This window comes from Mustela erminea, chromosome 13 (genome assembly GCF_009829155.1).
Source record: "Mustela erminea isolate mMusErm1 chromosome 13, mMusErm1.Pri, whole genome shotgun sequence".
NCBI classification, from domain to species: Eukaryota; Metazoa; Chordata; class Mammalia; order Carnivora; family Mustelidae; genus Mustela; species Mustela erminea.
The window spans coordinates 76,303,066-76,322,788 of NC_045626.1; the positions used below are offsets into that span (position 1 = coordinate 76,303,066).

General features: G+C 37.8%; 1 protein-coding gene across 1 annotated transcript in view; it reads left to right on the forward strand.

Annotated features, from left to right (window-relative positions):
* SPPL3 (signal peptide peptidase like 3) overlaps positions 1–19,723 on the forward strand; it is a 148,874-nt gene that overhangs the window by 82,454 nt on the left and 46,697 nt on the right. The window contains exon 2 of the mRNA XM_032311231.1: positions 13,555–13,632. Coding sequence (XP_032167122.1) covers positions 13,555–13,632 — 78 coding nt within the window. The remainder of the gene's footprint in view (positions 1–13,554; positions 13,633–19,723) is intronic.

A 19,723-nucleotide genomic window follows, 5' to 3' on the forward strand; every position in this document is an offset into this window, starting at 1 on the left:
AAAAATGAATTCCTTGGTCAAATGAAAATATACAAACCACTTTACTCCAGCTTGTACCTGTCTACCTTGAGAAAACCAATTGCCTAGGTTTTTCCCTTGCCTTAAAAATACATCTGTTACAGCTAATACAGGTCTATTTCTGGCTGCTGGTATATTAACACAGAGGTCACAATTAAGTTGCTGGGTATATGCTCAAATCACAAAAAAATGCACATGCTTTTGAAATTGTAATATGAGGGCATATCTAAAAGAGTAATTAATAGGAAAAAATGAAAGCATAGTGCCATGGAATCTTTCAGTATCAGGTCTTCTTATTTCACAGGAGCATTGTATACCCTTTCTTATCTGTCCTATGCAGTAAAATCCATCTGAAAACAAAATGACTACAACTCATCTTTACTGCCATGGAGAGTAATACCTTTCTTTCATAGGAATTTGCTCAGTCCACAGATTTTGCATTTCTGATGGAAATAATTTTTTACTGTACTCTTTGGGTAAAATGTGAAATATTAACATATGGTACATCTCATATATGTTCTTTCCATAAAGTATTTGGTGCTAGTGAAGGGATATGAACGAATGAAAATTCTTCTTTTCTGATCCAAAAATACTTTGATATTGGAAATCCACCCATCTTCATGTTGTGACTCAGAGATGTTCGTGACTCTTGATAGCCTACATACATACACCTCTTTGGCAAAGCAGGAAATAGTGCCTCCATGACTGAGTGGACTCAGGCTCATAAATAATCACCTTTGTGAAATGAAAAGATGCCACTCCTACCAGGTAGTTGCATCCATCCACTAGGAGACAAGGTCATGCTTATCAAGCTTTGTACCGAATGTCAAGCTGCATCCTCTGGGAGGAAAGGACATGTTGTATTTTGACATTTTCTCTCCCTAGTAGCCAGGTGGCCTTGTACAGTAACAACAGTAATACAAGAGTGAGCAGACTGTTTCCGTGTAGGACTAGATAGTAAATATTTTGGACTTTGTGAGCCATGTGCAGACTGTCACAACTTTACAACTCTGCCAGTGAGGCACTTAGACAGCAATAAACAATACTTTAATGGATGAGCTTAACTAATGTTTACTGAATAGCAGTAGGCCATAATTTGCCCACTCTTAGTATGTAGCAACCCATAGCACCTCCCATAACACTTTATTAAAACATTGCATTCTGGGGCACCTGGGTGGCTCAGTCAGTTAAGCTGCTGCCTTCGGCTCAGGTCATGATCCCAGGGTCCTGGGATTAAGTCCTGCATTGGACTCCTTGCTCAGCGGGAAACCTACTTCTCTCTCTGCCTCTGCCTGCCACTCTGCCTGCTTGTGCTCTCTCTTTCTCTGACAAATAAATCAATAAATAAAATCTTTAAAAAAAAAAAAAAAGGAATTGCATATAAAAAATGCTAGCAGTCTGTATAGCCAGGGCTGTGGGTAAATGTGTAAGGCAGCAGTTCTCAAAGTGTGAACTTTGAATCTCTCATGGTTCCTCAGACACTTTCAGGGGGCTTTAGGGTCCAACTGTATAATGCCATTAAATTTTTTGTCTTTTTCATTTTGAAGTGGTTTTTTTTTTTTTTTTCTTATGGTAAGTGGTGATCGGTAAAACCACTGCAGGACTGTTACAGGAATCAAGGTAGTGTCATCAAAACTATGGTAGTTGGGGCACCTGGGTGGCTCAGTGGGTTAAGCCGCTGCCTTTGGCTCAGGTCATGATCTCTAGGTCCTGGGATCTAGCCCCACATCGGGCTCTCTGCTCAGTGGGGAGCCTGCTTCTCTCTCTCTCTCTCTCTCTCTCTCTCTCTCTCTGCCTGCCTCTCTGCCTACTTGTGATCTCTGTCTGTCAAATAAATAAATAAATAAAATCTTTAAAAAAAAAAAACTATGGTAGTAACCACTGTATTCTTCACCATCATGCACACATTGTTTAAAAAAGACAACAAGGGCAGTTTCACTGAGGGTGAAACTGTGAAAATTACTCTTATTAAATCTAAACCCTTGAGAACACATTTTTTATTATTTTATAAAGATTTTATATATTTATTTGACAGAGAGAGATCACAAGTAGGCAGCAAGGCAGGCAGAGAGGAGGAAGCAGGCTCCCTGCTGAACAGAGAGCCCATTGCGGGACTCGATCCCAGGACCCTGAGATCATGACCTGAGCCGAAGGCAGAGGCTTAATGCACTGAGCCACCCAGGCGCCCCAAGAACACATTTTTTAATAATAAAATGGAAAGTTCTCATTAAGCACTTTGCTGTATACTAAAGTACATAGGTATCCATAGGTACCATGGGTTTTCTTGAAAAAACACTTCTGCAGTCAAGTGAGATGCTTGCCAAACTGGCTACTTTTTTCTTAGAACACTATTTTTACTTAAAGAATGACTAGTGGACAAACTAGAGTTACTCACACTTTGATGTTTGACAGTTTCTGCAAAATGAATAAAAATAAGCCTGTCACTTAAAACACATACACACAGTACTTTCGCCACTGATAAAATTTGAACTTTTTAGTGAATTAGAATTTTGGAAAATTTATATGTTATCATTAGCCTGAGGAATGATACTAACAAATGTGGTTTTTCAGATACTGTATAATGAAATGTGACAACATGTGGAATAGCTACATAACTCAATGAACCAGTATTTTCCAGATGATCAATACGTAGATGTTACAAAAATTATCCATAGGTAGAGGATCCATTCAAAGTATAGCATAATCCACTGGATTTTAACATATGATCCTGGATTTTAACATAATAACAAAAAAATTCACTGATATGGTGTCAGATTTCACTTTGAAACTAACCTTTAAGAAATTACCACTTGCTGAAGTTCAGTGTAGTATCAAAGAAGAGTATCCTCATTTATCTAAAAATGTTATTATAATACCCCTCCCTTTTCCAACTACCCATCTGTGTAAGGCCAGATTTCCTTCTCTGAAGCATTCAACTAAAGCAATGTATGGCAACAGAATGAATGCAGAGGCAGTTAATGAAGAGTCTGGCTGTCTTCCTTTTAAGCCAGCCATTAAAGAGGTACGCAGAAATGTAAGAGAATGCCATCCCCTTGTCTCACTAAATTCTTTTTTGTTTTGGAAAATAGTTCTTTTTCTTTTAAAAAAAATTGTGCTCAGGGCACTTGGGTGGTGCAGTTGGTTGAGCTTCTAAGTCTTGGTTTTAGCTCAGGTCATGATCTCTGGGTCGTGAGTTAAAACCCCATGTTGGGCCCTGAGCTCACCGCCAACTCAAGGCAAAGTCTTCTTGAGACACTCTGTCTCTCTCTCTCTCTCTCTCTCTCTGCCCCTACCCCCTGTTCTCTCTTTCTCTAAAGTAAATAAATTTTTAAAAAAATTATGCTCCTATGTAATGGTTTTGTTATATTTAAATGAGTTAGTAAATGTTTTTAATTTTTCTCAGTTTTAATTTCTGTTATTACCCACAGGAACAAAAGCACTAAAGGGTCTTCACTTCAAGAGTATAAATAGTTTCAAGATGAGAAAGTTTGTAGAGTGCTAGTGTAGGGCACTGTCTGTGCCGGGTTGGAATATTAGTTGCTTGGTTTGTTGGATGGATAAGAATGCTTTCATTGTATAGCTGGAAGGCTGACACATAGAACACATTATAGAACAGTACTCTCTGTGTCTCAGTTTGGCATGATTTTTAGCAGGCTATGTGTTATAAGCACTTGCTGGTAAAGCATCTAGAAATAGATGTTTGATTGTAGAGCAATTACTAAGTAAAATCCAGCATGGTTCTAAAAATCTTTGGGTGTAGAATATAATCTTACTGTATATGAGAGAACTTTCTAGTAGCTTTTTGTCTTTGTCTATTAAGGTTGGGGGAATGTAGTAAAGGAATTAGGAGTTTTCATAGTGACCATATAAAATAGCTCAATAGCTAACCTATACTAATACATTACTTGGCACAATCTCCCAAGTCTGTCTTTGGTACATTTGGCTAACCTGATTTTGGCATGTCTAAAATACATGTCTTTAGTTTCTTTTTGCTTTTCAGTAGGAATTCCTTTGTTTCAGGGTGTAGAGTATGTTCCTGTCTTTAATGTGCATCAAGTCTCTGGAAGAAACACCTCACTAGGAGGTCTTGAGAGATGACACATTTCTGCTGATGGCTTTGGCAGAGTTTGAAGTATGGGATAGGAAGAGGTTATAAAATAAAGAAGATCACAGGGCTTTGATTTCCTAGATTTGATTTCCAAGAATTGGCCAGACTACCATTTTCTTGGGAATGTCTTTCCCTCTCTGCCTGCTGTACTCTGGTTGTACCCCCAAAGCCCAGACTCCAATTCTGTTGTAAAGTTCTAGGATCTCTGCATACTTCTGAAGTGGTGACAATTCTTTCTTCACTGTTTTTTGTGGACCAGGAGAAGAGAAGGAAGAGGTATGGACCCGGCACTCTTCTCCCATCATTATTAGCAGTGAAAACCTTTATCGAACAGTCTGTTTGACAAAGGAACAAAAGAGCCGTGGGTTAGACCCTGGAGCTGGCCAGTTTTTTTAGAAAGTGACTCAGAAGGATTTTCCCTGGGTTGATTAAACCAACCAGTTATGGAATTAATAAGTCACAGAAATAAAAGGCACAGCACAAGAAATATAAGCAATGATATTATAATAGTTGTATGTAACAGTTGTATGGTAGCTTGTGGTGAACATAGCATAATGTGTAAACTTGGCGAATCACTATGTTGTATGCCTGAAACTAACGTAATATTGTGTCAACCATACTAAAAATAAATATCAATTTTCAGTTGCCTGAAAACAGTATTGATTTACCTATAACATGCCAGCGATCAGCCAAACATAAACGGATATTTTTGGAAGGACTTAAAATTTTGGGAAGAAAAACACAATATAAAAACCTAGAATCTTTTTTTTTTTTTAAAGATTTTATTTACATATTTGACAGACAAGTAGGCAGAGAAGCAGGCAGAGACAGAGAGAGGAGGAAGCAGGCTCCCCGCTGAGCGGAGAGCCCGATGCGGGGCTCAATCCCAGGACCCTGGGATCATGACCTGAGCTGAAGGCAGAGCCTTTAACCCACTGAGCCACCCAGGCACCCCTAAAAACCTAGAATCTTAAAAATAAAAACTAGTTGGGCCTTCAAGTTTATTGAGGACAAAGGAGGATTTTATAGAGACCAGGAAGATGTAAAGCCTTGCCCAGAAAAGATCACATGGCTAGTTATAGTGTAATTAAAAATAGAAAGAAACTGGAGCTTCCTGACTCCCAACGTTGTCATCAGATGATCAAGTCAGTTTGGGAGAGTCTGGAGTAAGGCTGCATGTGTTCAGAACTGCACCTGGCTCCTCACCTCAAAATGGTGATCATCACACAGGTCCACAATTCCCAAACCCCAAGTTCTGAAAACCCAGAGTTTTTCTGTAATTCTTTTGGAAGCAAAACCTGACCTAAGCTGATATGAAGCAGTTTCTAATCTTCATTTATCTTACTTCGGTTATTCATGTTTTGCTACAGAAACATTAATATTTGATTATGAGGTACTGTACTAGACCCAAGTGAGGGTGTTTTCTGTGTAAGATCCAAAAAATTTGAATTCTGCAGCACATCTGTTCACAAAGTATTGTTTTGGCTAAGGAGTTGTGGACACGTAGGACCTAACCTCACAGAATGGTTGTGAGAATTAAGCACTCAGTAAAATGTCAGATGTTGCTCTTAACCACCAAGAAAGCGCCAGAAGCCCAGTTTTGAAGTGAAATATGGGCCTCTTCCTATACAAGTGTATGTCAGGGCAGTCATGAGAGCTTTCTCCTTTGGTGGAAATGTTACCTGGCCATTCAGTACAGTAGCCACCAGCTATTGGACACTTGAAATTCAACTAGTATAACCAGTGAGCCAAATTTTTAATTAAATTTAAATAACCACATGTGTCTAGTGGCCGTTTTAGTGCCAGTGGCTGCTATATTGGACAGTGCAGTTTGGTATTTGAGTTCATGTTCCATTCAGTCTTTACATTTGCTATTTTTGTCATTACCTCTTTGTATTGATTAAGATACAACATGACCCAGCAGACTGTTAGGTAAGACAGCTGGTGTGAGGGGGAGAACTTGTGTTTCTAACTACATTCTAGGCTTATCATCAGCTGAATAGTTCTTTTGTCCTCAGGGATTTTTAAAGACTTAATAGTAAAGTGTACATATTGCTACTTAAACTTGACATAGGCAATCTCTAGTGAAATAAATGTAAGTGATTCATAAAACATAATGCATCTATGCGAAGAAGTCCCTAAACTTAGAGAATGTAAGTGGCAGAAGGTTTTCTGGTAAATGTGAAAAGAGAAAAACTTCATCGTGAAGTTTTTAGAATAGCAGAATGTGCTAACATGTTCAATGTCCGTGACAAAATGTGCTAGCATGTTCACATTTCATAAGCAGATGCTATTGTCCAAAAATACACATTTGAAATGTAATATTATGTATAATATCAATGTTTTTGATAACCTCTAGGCTGGCAGGAGTCATTAGAGTGCATCTGCCAGAGCACAAGATACAGTGTTTCCTCCTGTTTTTCACAGGAGATTTGACTGTTTGGTGTCAGGACATGGACGTTATCTTTAACTGTTTGCCTTTCCATGGTTTTTGCCTTTGAAAAAAGGACAATAGAAACGTTCCTGTCTTCACTAAATATTAAATTGACAAAAAAGAGCAACACAGGCACAGGCATCCATTTGTTTCTGTTGAGGTTAGAAACAGCAGTCTACCCTCCTAATATAGAAAGTCAAGTGAGATGAAAAAGTGTGAAGCATTGGGAGATCCTGCCATTGTTAATACCTCAGAAATAAGAATGTTTAGATGGTGTGTATGTGGTTAAAAGTTGTGAAGGAAAAAGAAAAGAAGAATGCTTTCTAAATTGTCAGGTTTTCCATGTCTTAATTTTATACCCAAAGACCAGTAAGGTAAGGCAGTAGAAAAGAACAGTTCCTGGTACATAGTTGAGTTTTCAGAAAAAGTAGGTTGTAGAAGAATGTGTGTGTGTCCCGATTTTATGGCTGTGTATATATTTTGCAATTTATGGAGAAGGATGCATACACCAGATTGTAAACAGTGTCTGCTCATAGGGAATGGGAGTGCAGAGGAGGAGGGAGGAGACGGTTGTATTTTTGCTTCTTAACTTATTTGTTACAATGAACATGAATTGTTTTTTTGTAATTTTTAAAAAATATTTTTGCTTATTTATCTGAGTGTGCAGCTTGAACAGGGGAAGGAGCAGAGGGAGAGGGACAGACTCTGAGCTCAGCATGGAGCCTCAATGACCCCGAGATCACGACTGAGCTGAAATAAAGTTTCGGAAGCTCAGCTGACTGAGCCACCCAGGTGTGCCCCATTTTGGCAATTTTTTAAAAAGAAAATCACTACTGTTTTTAAAATGCAAATTGGCCAAAATTAATTTTAAACTGTACTCTGTATAAGTTCTTTGTGTTAAAAAGCTTTTGTAAAACTTCCATAATGGTAGAGTTGAAAATATATGACATTTCAAATAACCCCATGAAATAATTTATAACTTCTAATTATGTGATAATTGGTACAGTTTGCAGTGTGATAACTTTTTTAAGTGTTACTATAAATTACAAAATACCATGGATATATCAGGAGCCAGCTTTCACCAGATTTTCTTGTATAGATTGGAAAAATAAAACTGTTCAGTCTAGACAAAGCCATTTTCTGAAGCTGTGCATTTAGTTCTACAGTGGGTAACGTGCTTATTGGCTGGTAGCCCTGGTCAGCCTCTTTAGAAGGCATTTTGCACATGGTCAGACCTTTGCCTTGAAAAAGACTGAAGAACGTTGGTGACTACAAGATGGTCAGCCACAAAGACAAGAGCACAGTCCAAAGGATCTGTGGAAGATAAAGAGCTGGTTTAGTAACAGTTCAACCCCAAACTTTTAGAAATCTTAACTGATGAGTCTTTGGAGAGTCTCCACTGATTGGAGAGATGTAGCAAAAGGAATAAACAATGGTATGAGATCTTAAGATACTGAGTTTGAGGGGTGCCTCGGTGCTCAGTGGGTAAGCCTCTGCCTTCAGCTCAGATCATGATCTCAGGGTCCTGGGGTCGAGCCCCACATCGGGCTCTCTGCTCAGCAGGGAGTCTACTCCCCCCCACCTCCCTCTTGCCTCTCTGCCTACTGTGATCTCTCTCTCTGTCAAGTAAATAAATAAAAATCTTAAGAAAAAAAAAATGCTGAGTTTAGGAAGTTTAGACTTTAATATACCTTTTTGGTGATGATAATAGGCTTCAGAATACAAAGGGCATAAAAAAACCAAGGCATCCAATCCAAGTAAAACACCAGCAAAAAAGGGGGTGCCTGGGTGGCTCAGTGGGTTAAAGCCTTTTCCTTGGGCTCAGGTCATGATCCCAGGGTCCTGGGATGAAGCCCCACAATGGGCTCTCTGCTCATCAGGGAACCTGCTTCCCCCCTCCCCTCTCTCCGCCTGCCTCTCTGCCTACTTGTGATCTCTGTCAAATAAATAAATAAAAGCTTTAAAAAAGAAAAAAAAAAAACAGCAAAAGAAAAGATCCTTTAAAAAAAAAAGTATGCCTTTGTTTTTTGTAGCCTTGGAATCTGGAAAAAAATTTAAATTAAAAAAAATGCCTACTAGCCTTTAATCATGTGAAAAGCTGCTTAAGCTCACTTTTAATCAATTTTTAAAATTTTAATTACATCAGGAAATTAATGCAAATAAAAGCCATATTGAGATACCAATTTTCATGTTTCATATTGGTAAAAATTCTGAAATTAGAGACACCATTGACAAGGCTTTGGAAAGAAGAACTCTAATCTGTTGCTGGTGAGAATGCAAAATGATGCAATGTCTCTGGAGGGCAGTTTGGCAGTATCTATCAAATTGCATGTGTATTTCCTCTGTGATAGGCAGTCTTACTTTTTTAAGACCTTTGTTCTAAACAGATGTGTCATTTCATGTGTGCATTGCAGATATAATTTACTCCGCGTTTTTTTGGGGGGGTGTAGAAGTGTGGTTAAGAGAATTTTTGGAAACAACCAGTGTCTATCTAAAAGGGATTTGTTTAAAAACAAACAAACAAAAAACTGTGTTTCAGTGTATCCACACAATAGAATACTATGCAGCTTAAAGAAAACAAAAAGGAAATCTGCACATACTAATATATAGGAAGATCTGTACGTTATATTGTAAAAGGAGGATGGGGAAGTACAGAGTCTTGCCTTTTGTGTAAGAAATGGTGAGAAATAATGTGTTTATATTATATATTCTAGAAGGCTCTACAAGAAACTAAAGTAAAGTGGTTATCCGAAGAGGAGCTGGGGGAAACTAGATGGGAATGGGACTTACTGGTGTGTCCCTTTTGATATATGTAGTTTTGATTTTTGTACCATATGATTACATGATGTTTTCCAAAAATTTGTTAATTTTAAGAAAATATTCCTTCTAGGGGCGCCTGGGTGGCTCAGTGGGTTAAGCCCTCTGCCTTTGGCTCAGGTCATAATCTCAGGGTCCTGGGATCAAGCCTCACATCAGGCTCTCTGCTCAGCCGGGAGCTTGCTTTACCCCCTCTCCTGTCTGCCTCTCTGCCTACTTGTGATCCCTCTCTGTCAAATAAATAAATAAAATCTTAAAAAAGAAAAAAGAAAGAAAGAAAGAAAATGTTCCTTCTAAACAGAGGTCATTTGTTTTCAGAATTTTAAGAGATGTACAAAAGCGATTATGTCAAAGCAAGAAACTCAATTCTAAAATAAAGAGACATTGATTGAATTTGTTTTCCTAATATATGAAATGTAGTCTTGTGGTGGGTAAGCCCTGTCTATGTCGTCTGGTTGTCTGCCTGAAAGAGGACACATTGGCCAGTCACAGCTGCATGGCTGAACACAGGCTGGCAGAGCAGCTAGGGTGGCTGTCCTGTCGCCTGCATCTCCATTTCCTCTGCTGACTGAAATTTTAGGAAGGGGTGGTTGCCTGCTGTGGGGTGCTGTGGTTCAGAACTCATGATCCAGAACAGATGTTCCTGTATCCATTTGCCTCTCACACTTTTAACTGTCTCACCAATTTTCATGTTGCTGTGAAAAAAGATGGTTTTTTTCCTTTTTTAACTTTTTATTGTGGAAGTTTTCAAAATACACAAAAATAGGGAAGAGTATAATTGACTCTTGAATAACACGGGTTTGAACTGCATAGGTCCACTTATACATGGATTTTTTTTTTTTTAAGATTTTATTTATTTATTTGACAGAGTTCACAAGCAGGCAGAGAGGCAGGCAGAGAGAGAGGAGGAAGCAGGCTCCCTGCTGAGCAGAGAGCCCGATGCGGGGCTGGATCCCAGGACCCTGGGATCATGACCTGAGCCGAAGGCAGCGGCTTAACCCACTGAGCCACCCAGGCGCCCCGTATACATGGATTTTTTTTTTTTCCAGTAAATACACTACAGGACTGTAAATGCACTTTTCTTACGATTTTCTTAACATTTCTCTAACTTTATTATAAGAATACAACATGTAATATAACATAAAAAATATCAGTCAACTGTTGATGTTATCGGTTAACAGTAGTTTAGAAACAGTTAAATATCTGGGGAGTCAGAAGTTGTACGATTTTCAACTGTGAAGGGGGTTCAGCATCCCTAACCCCTAGGTTGCTCAAGGGTCAGCTTTATAATGAATTCCATCTACCTATCATTCTAGCATCAATAACTAAAAATTTTGCCTTTAAAAAAACTGTCCCTACCCCCCCCACCCCCGGACATTTTAAAGCAAACCTTAAATCATTTCACCCAGAGTCACTGCAGTATGTGCCTCTAAAAACTGAAGATCAAAAAAAAATGACACTACAGACCACAGTATCTTACCATTGAATTTCACTGTGTGTCCTATTTTTTACAAAGGTTAAAACTCCTCTGTATTCACCAGTCTTTCTCTTCTCACTGGGATAATTTCCAGTCAGCATACACAAAATGTTGAGTATCTCCTATCTTTAAAAAAAAAAAAAAAAAAAATCAGACCTGGGGACCCTGGGTGGCACAGTCGGTTAAGTGTCATCCTGGTTTTGGTTCAGGTTGTGATCTCAGGCAGTTGTGGGATCGAGCCCCCTCCTCGAAGAGTCTGCTTGTCTGCTTAAGACTCTCCCTCTGTCCCTCCCACCCCCTGCACATGCATGGGGTATCTCTCTCTCAAATAAGTAAATCTTTAAAACAAATTTTTGCCAGGCCTCACTAATCCTTACCTTCCCCTCCTACTGTTGTTCCCTTCTTTGTGCCTTTCAAAAAAAGATGTCAGTGTCCATTTGCTTGATTATCATTCTCAGCCAGTTCAACCTGACTCCATCACTGCCATGCCTTAAAATGTTCTTGTTTGGTTTATTTTTTTTAAGATTTTATTTATTTAGTTGACAGACAGAGATCACAAGTAGGCGGAGCAGCAGGCAGAGGGGGGGTGGGCGGGAAGCAGGCTCCCTGACGTGGGGCTCGATCCAAGGACCCCAGGTTCATGAATGAGCCGAAGGCAGAGGCTTTAACCCACTGAGCCACCCAGGCACTCCCTAAAGTGTTCTTGTTAAGGTCACAGGTGACTTAGATGGTAAATAAATCCAGTGGATACCAGTTTTTATCTTACTTGCTATCTCCTCAGCCTTCAGCACAGGTGATCTCTCCCTCCTAATACTAACAGTGATTGTTAGTTCAGCTGTTCAGCTCTTCGTAGGAATTGTCTCAAGGGGGAGCGGCAGAAGGAGAAGCAGGTTAGATGTGAGCCTGATGTGAGGCTTGATTCCAGGACTCTAGGATCAGAACCTGAGCCGTAGGCAAATACTTAACCAACTGAGCCATGCAGTGTCCCTCATTTGATTGTTTAATATCTATTTAAGGTAGGTGCCATTATTTGCGTTTTATAGGTGAAGAGGCTGAACTTAGGTTGAGTAACTACTGGTAAGTGGTAAAGCAAGGGTTTAAATTCAGGCACCATCCAATCCTGCTGCCTCTGTGAAATACTCTCATCACGTTGTGCTATCCTGGGTTTTCTGGGTTTTCTTCTTTTTTCTTGTTCATTTTGGGAAGTATTTCTTTGTATTTTCCAGCTTCTCCTTTTTGACCTTTATATTTTATAGAAGTTTCTCAGGCTTTCCTCCTGGGTCCTCTCACTGCTGCTGCGCAGTCTCATGCACACCTATGGTTTCAATTAACATGTTGAAGGTGATGAGCTCCCAATAAATATCTTTGTCCTAAAACTGCTTCTGAGCTCTAGACCCACATACCCACCTGTCAACTCAGCGATCCAAAACCCAACATACAAGGAATTTGCTTCTGTATGTTGCCTTTTTTGCTTAATGGTACAGCCATTCAGCAGCTGCTCAGCAGAAAGATGGGAATGCTCTTAGCTCTTAAAAACAATTACCAAGTCCATTACTGTGTCTTTTATATCATTGTTCATCTGTTACCCTAAGGAAAGTCCCTCACCCCCATTTCTTCAGTAGGACCCACCTATTATTATATATTCTCAGAGGACCTTGTACTTGTCTCTCTCCCCTTTACAACATTTTTCATGATGATATTTACTTGTTTTAAACTTTTTGTTTTCATTCCTTTGGAGGGAACGGAGTTTAATTTTTTCATTCCTTTAGAACATTCAGTATGGGACCGAGACAGTCTTGTTTGTTACTGTATCCCCAGGCAATAGCAGAGTACCAGCATAGAGGCATCATCAAATATTTGGTGAATGAAAAAAAATGAAAAATTTGTTTTAGGAAAATCGTGAACAAAAATGATTAGTGTGAAGGGTTAACTCCTGGAGACAGGCTTATACACAAGAATTTTGTTGGTCAAGCCCTAGAAGAGAGCTGAAGAATTGGCCAGTAGGATTTAGAGAAGTGGGATGGTTGGGGATGTGGCAGTTGCAAGATTTGCTGATGTTGTTAATGTGTAAAGAGAATGGGGTGTCAAGAATGCAGCCAACTTCTAGCTTTGAACTGAGGGAATTGTAATTCCATTCCTTAAGAGGATCAAGTATGAAGGAAGTATACTGACTTTAATTTTGGACCTTGTTGTCTTGGAAAAATGCCTGTAGGACACCTGGATGGGGAGAACCCAGTGGGCAATTAAAAAATGGAAATCGAATACAGGGAAGAGATACAGGCTTTACCTCATCACTGAGGGAAAGCAGTAAAATACTATTAACAGTTCAAGTGTAAACTGTTAACAGTTTAATCACTGAGACTTTTTATCTTTGGCACAGTGATGGTATATATTTTGGTACTTCTTAAATTGGGAGTGGATGTTGTAGTCATATGTGGTATACAGAGGTGGGATTTTTACATTATATCATTTAACATCCTGAGAATGTTAACTAATGATAGCTGCGAATCTACACACGTATTCTTTATATTAAACTAGCAGACCTCATTTTAATTATGCTGTTTGTTCATGCTAATTTACATTTTATTTTTTAACTTAAAGACAATAATGAAGCTTAGTGGGATCGAACTCCACCAGACTGTAAACTCCATGAGGACTTGTAGCATGTGATCTAATTTTTTTTCCCTCTTATTTCTCTAGGGCCTATTCCCTGGTGGATTCCAGTCAAGTGTCTACATTTCTGATTTCAATTCTGCTTATAGTCTATGGTAGTTTCAGGTGAGTTGCTCTCAATATGTATGGATTTCAGTTGGAGCTAGAAGAAGCCTTGCTTTGAAAGTGTGAAAACTTACTGCTCTGTGAATAGAAACATGACTAACAGGAATTAGAGTGGGAGAATTCTGATATTTATTCTTTGGTTGGCTGCTATTAAAACATTTTAATCCAAACATGTAAAAATTGCTTAAAAATTAAAATTGAAAATTGCTTTAATTCTGGTTCTAGAAATAATGACTCACATAAGTGTATTCATTGAAAAGATCAAGGAGAGAAGCCTTGATAGTGATTCTACAGAGTTTGAAAGGGGGCAGAAAGTTTTCCTTAATATAGAGGCATTGACATTGGTTGAGCCATATGCAGTTACTGATGGTCTATTCTTTTGACCTGCAGAAATTATTTCATACGGTTTAACCTATTATTTTTAAGATTGTGCCAAGATCCTTCACCAAGTATTCTGCTAATCTTGGCAGTGCTGAGACTGGATCCTCTTGAAATCCCTGTCCTACCAGACAGCCCTAGGAATGGAATACTAAGGAAAATCCAGAAGCTGGAGGCTGCTTCTTCTCCCTCCTTACTTGAGAGAGAGGAAGTTAGTGGTTGTATAACTCAGGTGTTTTATGGATTATATATTTACAAATGAAGGCTGCCTGAGAAATTTTAAAGAGAGAACTTGGAATGGGTTGACAGTGATAAATGAAATAATCAGGTGTGAGGATTTTGAACTGCCCAGTATTATAGCTGTATTTGAATGACCACTTGATAAAATCAGACTTCTAGGCTTAATCTCAAAAACTGGGTAGAATGGTAAAATAGTATTGATAATTCCAGTATCAGCTGGTGAAAGTTTGAATGATTAAGATTTCTACTGAGAGCCCTAGAATCATAACCACTCTTAGGAAGCATTAATCAAGCTAGAGTAATTTAGAACCTTATCAACATAATCTTGATATTTTTTATCATACTTGGGATGTGTTTCTGTTTTTTTCTCTTTGAGTATATAATATATTAACATTTCAAAATCTACTTTGTCATTAAAAACAAGATCTTGTAGGGGCACCTGGGTGGCTCAGTGGGTTAAAGCCTCTGCCTTCAACTCAGGTCGTGATCTCAGGGTCCTGGGATCGAGTCTCGCATCGGGCTCTCTGCTTGACAGGGAACCTGCTTCCTCCTCTCTCTCTCTGCCTGCCTCTCTGTCTACTTGTGATCTCTCTCTGTCAAATAAATAAATAAAATCATTGAAAAAAAAGAAAAACAACAAGATCTTGTAGATTCAAAATTCTGATACTACTTTCATCAGTAGAAATGACTTTGGTGTATAATTTATATACAGTGTACATTTTCATTTTTAAATCATTTACTTTCTGATTATTTTTACCTAACAAAAAATACTTTCCATCATCTTCATACTAATTTTTAGTAAGTTGATATTTCTTTGTGTTACTGTCTTATTTCACTATTGTTGGGCATGTGGATTGTTAAAGTGACCATCTTTTTATGTGCTCTTTGACTGGTTGAATTATTTTCTTAAGACAAATATCCAGAAGTTGAAAAACTTTGCCAGAGAGTGTGAACTGGCTCTTACTACGTACATATTGCCATATTGTTTTCCCGAAAGGTAATACCAATTATACAACTGGGCAGATTTTAAACAAAATTGATGTAATGGGTGTACCATAAAATTATATAGATGGAAAGGATTCTCTGCTCAACTCTCTTATTTTACAAATGAAGGAACTGAAGCCCAACAAGATGGAGTAACTTGACAAAGATTACACAACCAGTTGGTAACAAACTCCGGACTAGAACCCAGTTCTTAATACTTCTGGTCCAGTACCTTATATCTTTTATACTTTAAGGAATTTAAGTTGACCTCACTAAATAAGTCTGGAAGTGTTTTCTTCTGTTTCCTGGAAAAGATTATGCAAAATTGTGTTACTTCTTTTTTATGTATATGCTAGAACTCACCAGTAATACCATCTAAAGCCTGGCTTTTCTCTTTGTGGGAAGATGATTTTTGTTTTCTCCTACTTTGTTCACTACTTTCTTTCTTTCTCTCTCTCTTTTTTTAAGTATTAGGACTGTAAAAAATTTTTTATTGTGATAAAATATAATGTAAAATTTACTATTTTTAACCATTTTTAATTATACAGTTAAGTAGCCAGTTTGAGCCTTTTTTAGCACACGTTACTGTTCTTTTATTATAGCCATTTTAGTACTAGGATGTGAAGTGATAACTCATTTTGGCTTTGGTTGCATTTCCCTAATAATTCAGATTAGAATGTTGAAAAGTTGTTGAGCATCTTTTCATGTGCTCTCTTGGCCATATGTTTTTCTTCTTTGGTGAAATGTCTATTCAGATCTTTGGCCATTTTTAAATTGGGTTGTTTTTGTTATATTGAGTTGTAACATTTCTTTAAATAGTCTGGATACAATTTCTCTCTCAGTCCTAGGATTTGCAGATGTCTTCTCCCAATCTCTGCCTTTCATCATCTTGATACTGTCTTTCATAGTGTGTAAGCATCTTTAATTTTAATAAAGTCCACCTTAGCAACTTTTTGTTTCATGGATCGTGTTTTTGGTGAAAAGTTGTTTCCTAATCCATGGGCACAAAGAGTTTCTCATGTTTTTTTTTTAAATTTTTTCTAGTTTTACTGCTTTCATTTAAGTCCATAATTCATTGTGAGTTAATTTTTCTGTGTGGCATGAAGTAAAATGTAAATTTATTTTAGGAATGTGGCTGTCCAGTTGTCGTGGCACCAGTTATTGAAAAGTCTGTCTGTTTCCCCATCAAATTGCATCAGCGCCACTGTGAAAACACAGTTGACTGTAAATGTGGATACCGATTTCTGTTCTTTGGTCCATATATCTCTCCTTAGGCCAGTACCACAGTGTCTTTCTTGATTGCTGTAGCTTTTATAATAACTGTTGAAATCGATCGTGCTTGTCTTAACAACTTAGTACTTTTTTAGAATTTTTGCTATTCTAGATCTTCTGTATTTCCATGTTAAATTTATATTTAGCTGGTGATTTTCTACCAAAAAAAGTATACTGAGATTTTGTAGGTATTGTGGATATGCAGATCACTTCAGGGAGTGGCTCTCCTAAAACTCAGTCTTCGGTTCAGAGACCTCAACTATCTCTCCATTTACTTAGAGCTTTACTTTTTCTTAGTCATGCTTTGTAATTTTCTGTGTACAAGGCTTGCACTTCTGTTGTTAAGTATGTCATTCTTTTGGATATTCCTAAGAATTTCGTTCTCTTTGGATGTAATATTTGATGAAATTTTCTTCTTGGTTTCATTTTTGGGTTTTTCATTGGTGAGTATGTAGAACCATGCTTGATTTTGTATGTTGATCTGGTATCCTTTGGCCTTGATGAACTCATTTATTGTGCTGATAGCTTTTTGTATACAGACTCCTTAGGTTTTTCTACACACAAGATAATGTGGTCTGCAAATAAAGACAGTTTTGTTTCTTCTTTTCAAATCTGAATGCCTTTAATTTTTCCTCCTCCTCCTTTTCCCACCCTTATTGCATAGGATAGAACCTTCAGTACAGTGTTGAATAGAAAGTGAAAAGAGCACACTTCCATCCTTCTTTGCTTTGTTCCTCATCTTAAGGCGAAAGCATTTCATTGTTCACCAGTAAGTGCAGTGTTACCTGTATGTTTTTCATAAAAGCCTTTATCTATCAGTGAGGAAATTTCTTCCTGTGTCTAGTTTGTGGAGAGTTCTTATCATGAATGGGTTTTGTCATGTCTTTTCATGCTTTTAGTGAGATAGTCATGTGGCTTTTATGCATTGTTCTATTAATACAGTATATTAATTTTTTAATGTTGAACCAACTTTGTATTCCTGGGGTAAATCTCAGCTCATGCTTATATACCCTTTTAAACGTTGCTCATATTTTGTTAAAGACTTTTGTGTCTATATTCATGAGGGATATTGGTCTGTTCTGTTCTTGTTATCCATCTTCTTATGATTTTGGTACCTAAATAATACTGACTTCATTGAATGAGTTGGGAAGTGTTTCCTCTTTTATTTTCCTGAAAAGATTGTGTTAGAATTGTATTATTTCTGGGGCGCCTGGGTGGCTCAGTGGGTTAAGCCGCTGCCTTCAGCTCAGGTCATGATCCCAGAGTTCTGGGATCGAGTCCCACATCGGGCTCTCTGCTCAGCAGGGAGCCTGCTTCCTCCTCTCTCTCTCTGCCTGCCTCTCTGCCTACATGTAATCTCTCTCTGTCAAATAAATAAAATCTTAAAAAAAAAAAAGAATTGTATTATTTCTTCTTTAAATATTTTTAGAGTTTACCTGTCTAAGGCCGGGCTTTCCTTTGTGGGAACCTTTTTTTGGTTTTGTTTTTTTCCTACTTGGTTCACTACTTTATTCCTTTTTCTTCTAAGTATTTCTTCTTTTCTAAGTATTAGTAGGGTTTTTTGTGTTTTTTTTTTTTTTAAGTTTGTACTCTTTTTTTTTTTTTTTTTAAAGATTTTATTTATTTATTTGACAGAGAGAAATCACAAGTAGATGGAGAGGCAGGCAGAGAGAGAGAGAGAGGGAAGCAGGCTCCCTGCTGAGCAGAGAGCCCGATGCGGGACTCGATCCCAGGACCCTGAGATCATGACCTGAGCCGAAGGCAGCGGCTTAACCCACTGAGCCACCCAGGCGCCCGTGGTTTTTTTTTTTTTTAAAGATTTTATTTATTTATTTGACAGACAGAGATCACAGGTAGGCTGAGAGGCAGGCAGAGAGAGAGAGAGAGAGAGGAGAAAGCAGTTTCCCTGCAGAGCAGAGAGCCTGATGTGGGGCTCAATCCCAAGACCCTGGGATCATGACCTGAGCCAAAGGCAGAGGCTTAACCCACTGAGCCACCCAGGCATCCCTGGTAGGATGTTTTTTTTAAATAGCTTTATGCATATCTATACATAGATAAAATTCTCCTATGTAAAGTGCGCAATTTTAGTATTTACAATTTTAGTATTTACAAAATTGTGCAACTATTAACCAATTTTAGAACAATTTTATCATCCCAGAGGAAGCCTTGTATCCATTAGCAGTCATTCCCCTTTGCCTTATCCCTTGTTCTAGGCAACCACTAATCTGTTTTTTGTCTCTATATAGATTTGCCTATTCTGGAAATTTACATTTAAGTAGAATCTGCAATACATGGCCTTTTGTGCCTGGCTCTTTCACTTAATGTTCTTAAAGTTTATTCATGTTGTAGCATGTGTCAGTACTTCATTCCTTTTTATTGCCCAGTATCTTGTTTATCCATGCATCAGTTGATAGATATTTAGATTGTTTCTACATTTGGGCAGCTGTGAACATTCGTGTATAAGTTTGTGTGGGGACATAAGTTTTCATTTCTTTTGAGTAGATACCTAGGACTGGAATTGCTGGGTCATATTGGCAACTCTATTTTTAACATTTTGAGAAACTGCCACTGTTTTTCAAAGCAGCTGCATCATTTTACATTTCTACTGGCAATGTATGAGGGTTCTGATTTGTTATTATCTGTCTTTTGATTATAGATACTGTATTCTGTTCTGGTGGATAGGAGGTGGTATCTCACTGTGGTTTTGATTTGCATTTCCTTAGGGACTAATGATGTGTTGACCATCTTTTCATGTGCTTATTTACCATATGTATGTCTTCTTTAGTGAAGTGTCTATTCATATCTTTTATCCATTTTAAAATTGTATCACCTTATTATTGTTCTGAGAATTCTTTTTATATTATGGGTCCAAGTCCTTTATCAGATAAATGCTTGCAGAGAGTTTCTCCTACCCATGGCTTTGTCTTTTCACTTTCTGTTTGTTTATGATTTTTATATTTTCCTAATAGATTGAGATAAAATGTCACTTTTTAGAAATAATTTTTGCATGAAAGTCCTATATTATCTGATGTTAGTATAACCACTCCAGTTCTCTTACGGTTGAATGTGGAAAGATTTTTAATTACCAGTTTTATTTCTTCTTCTAAGTCTACTTAGATTTTCTGTTTCTTTTTTTTTTTTTTAAAGATTTTTTATTATTCATTTGACATAGAGAGATCACAAGTAGGCAGAGAGACAGGCAGAGAGAGAGAGAGAG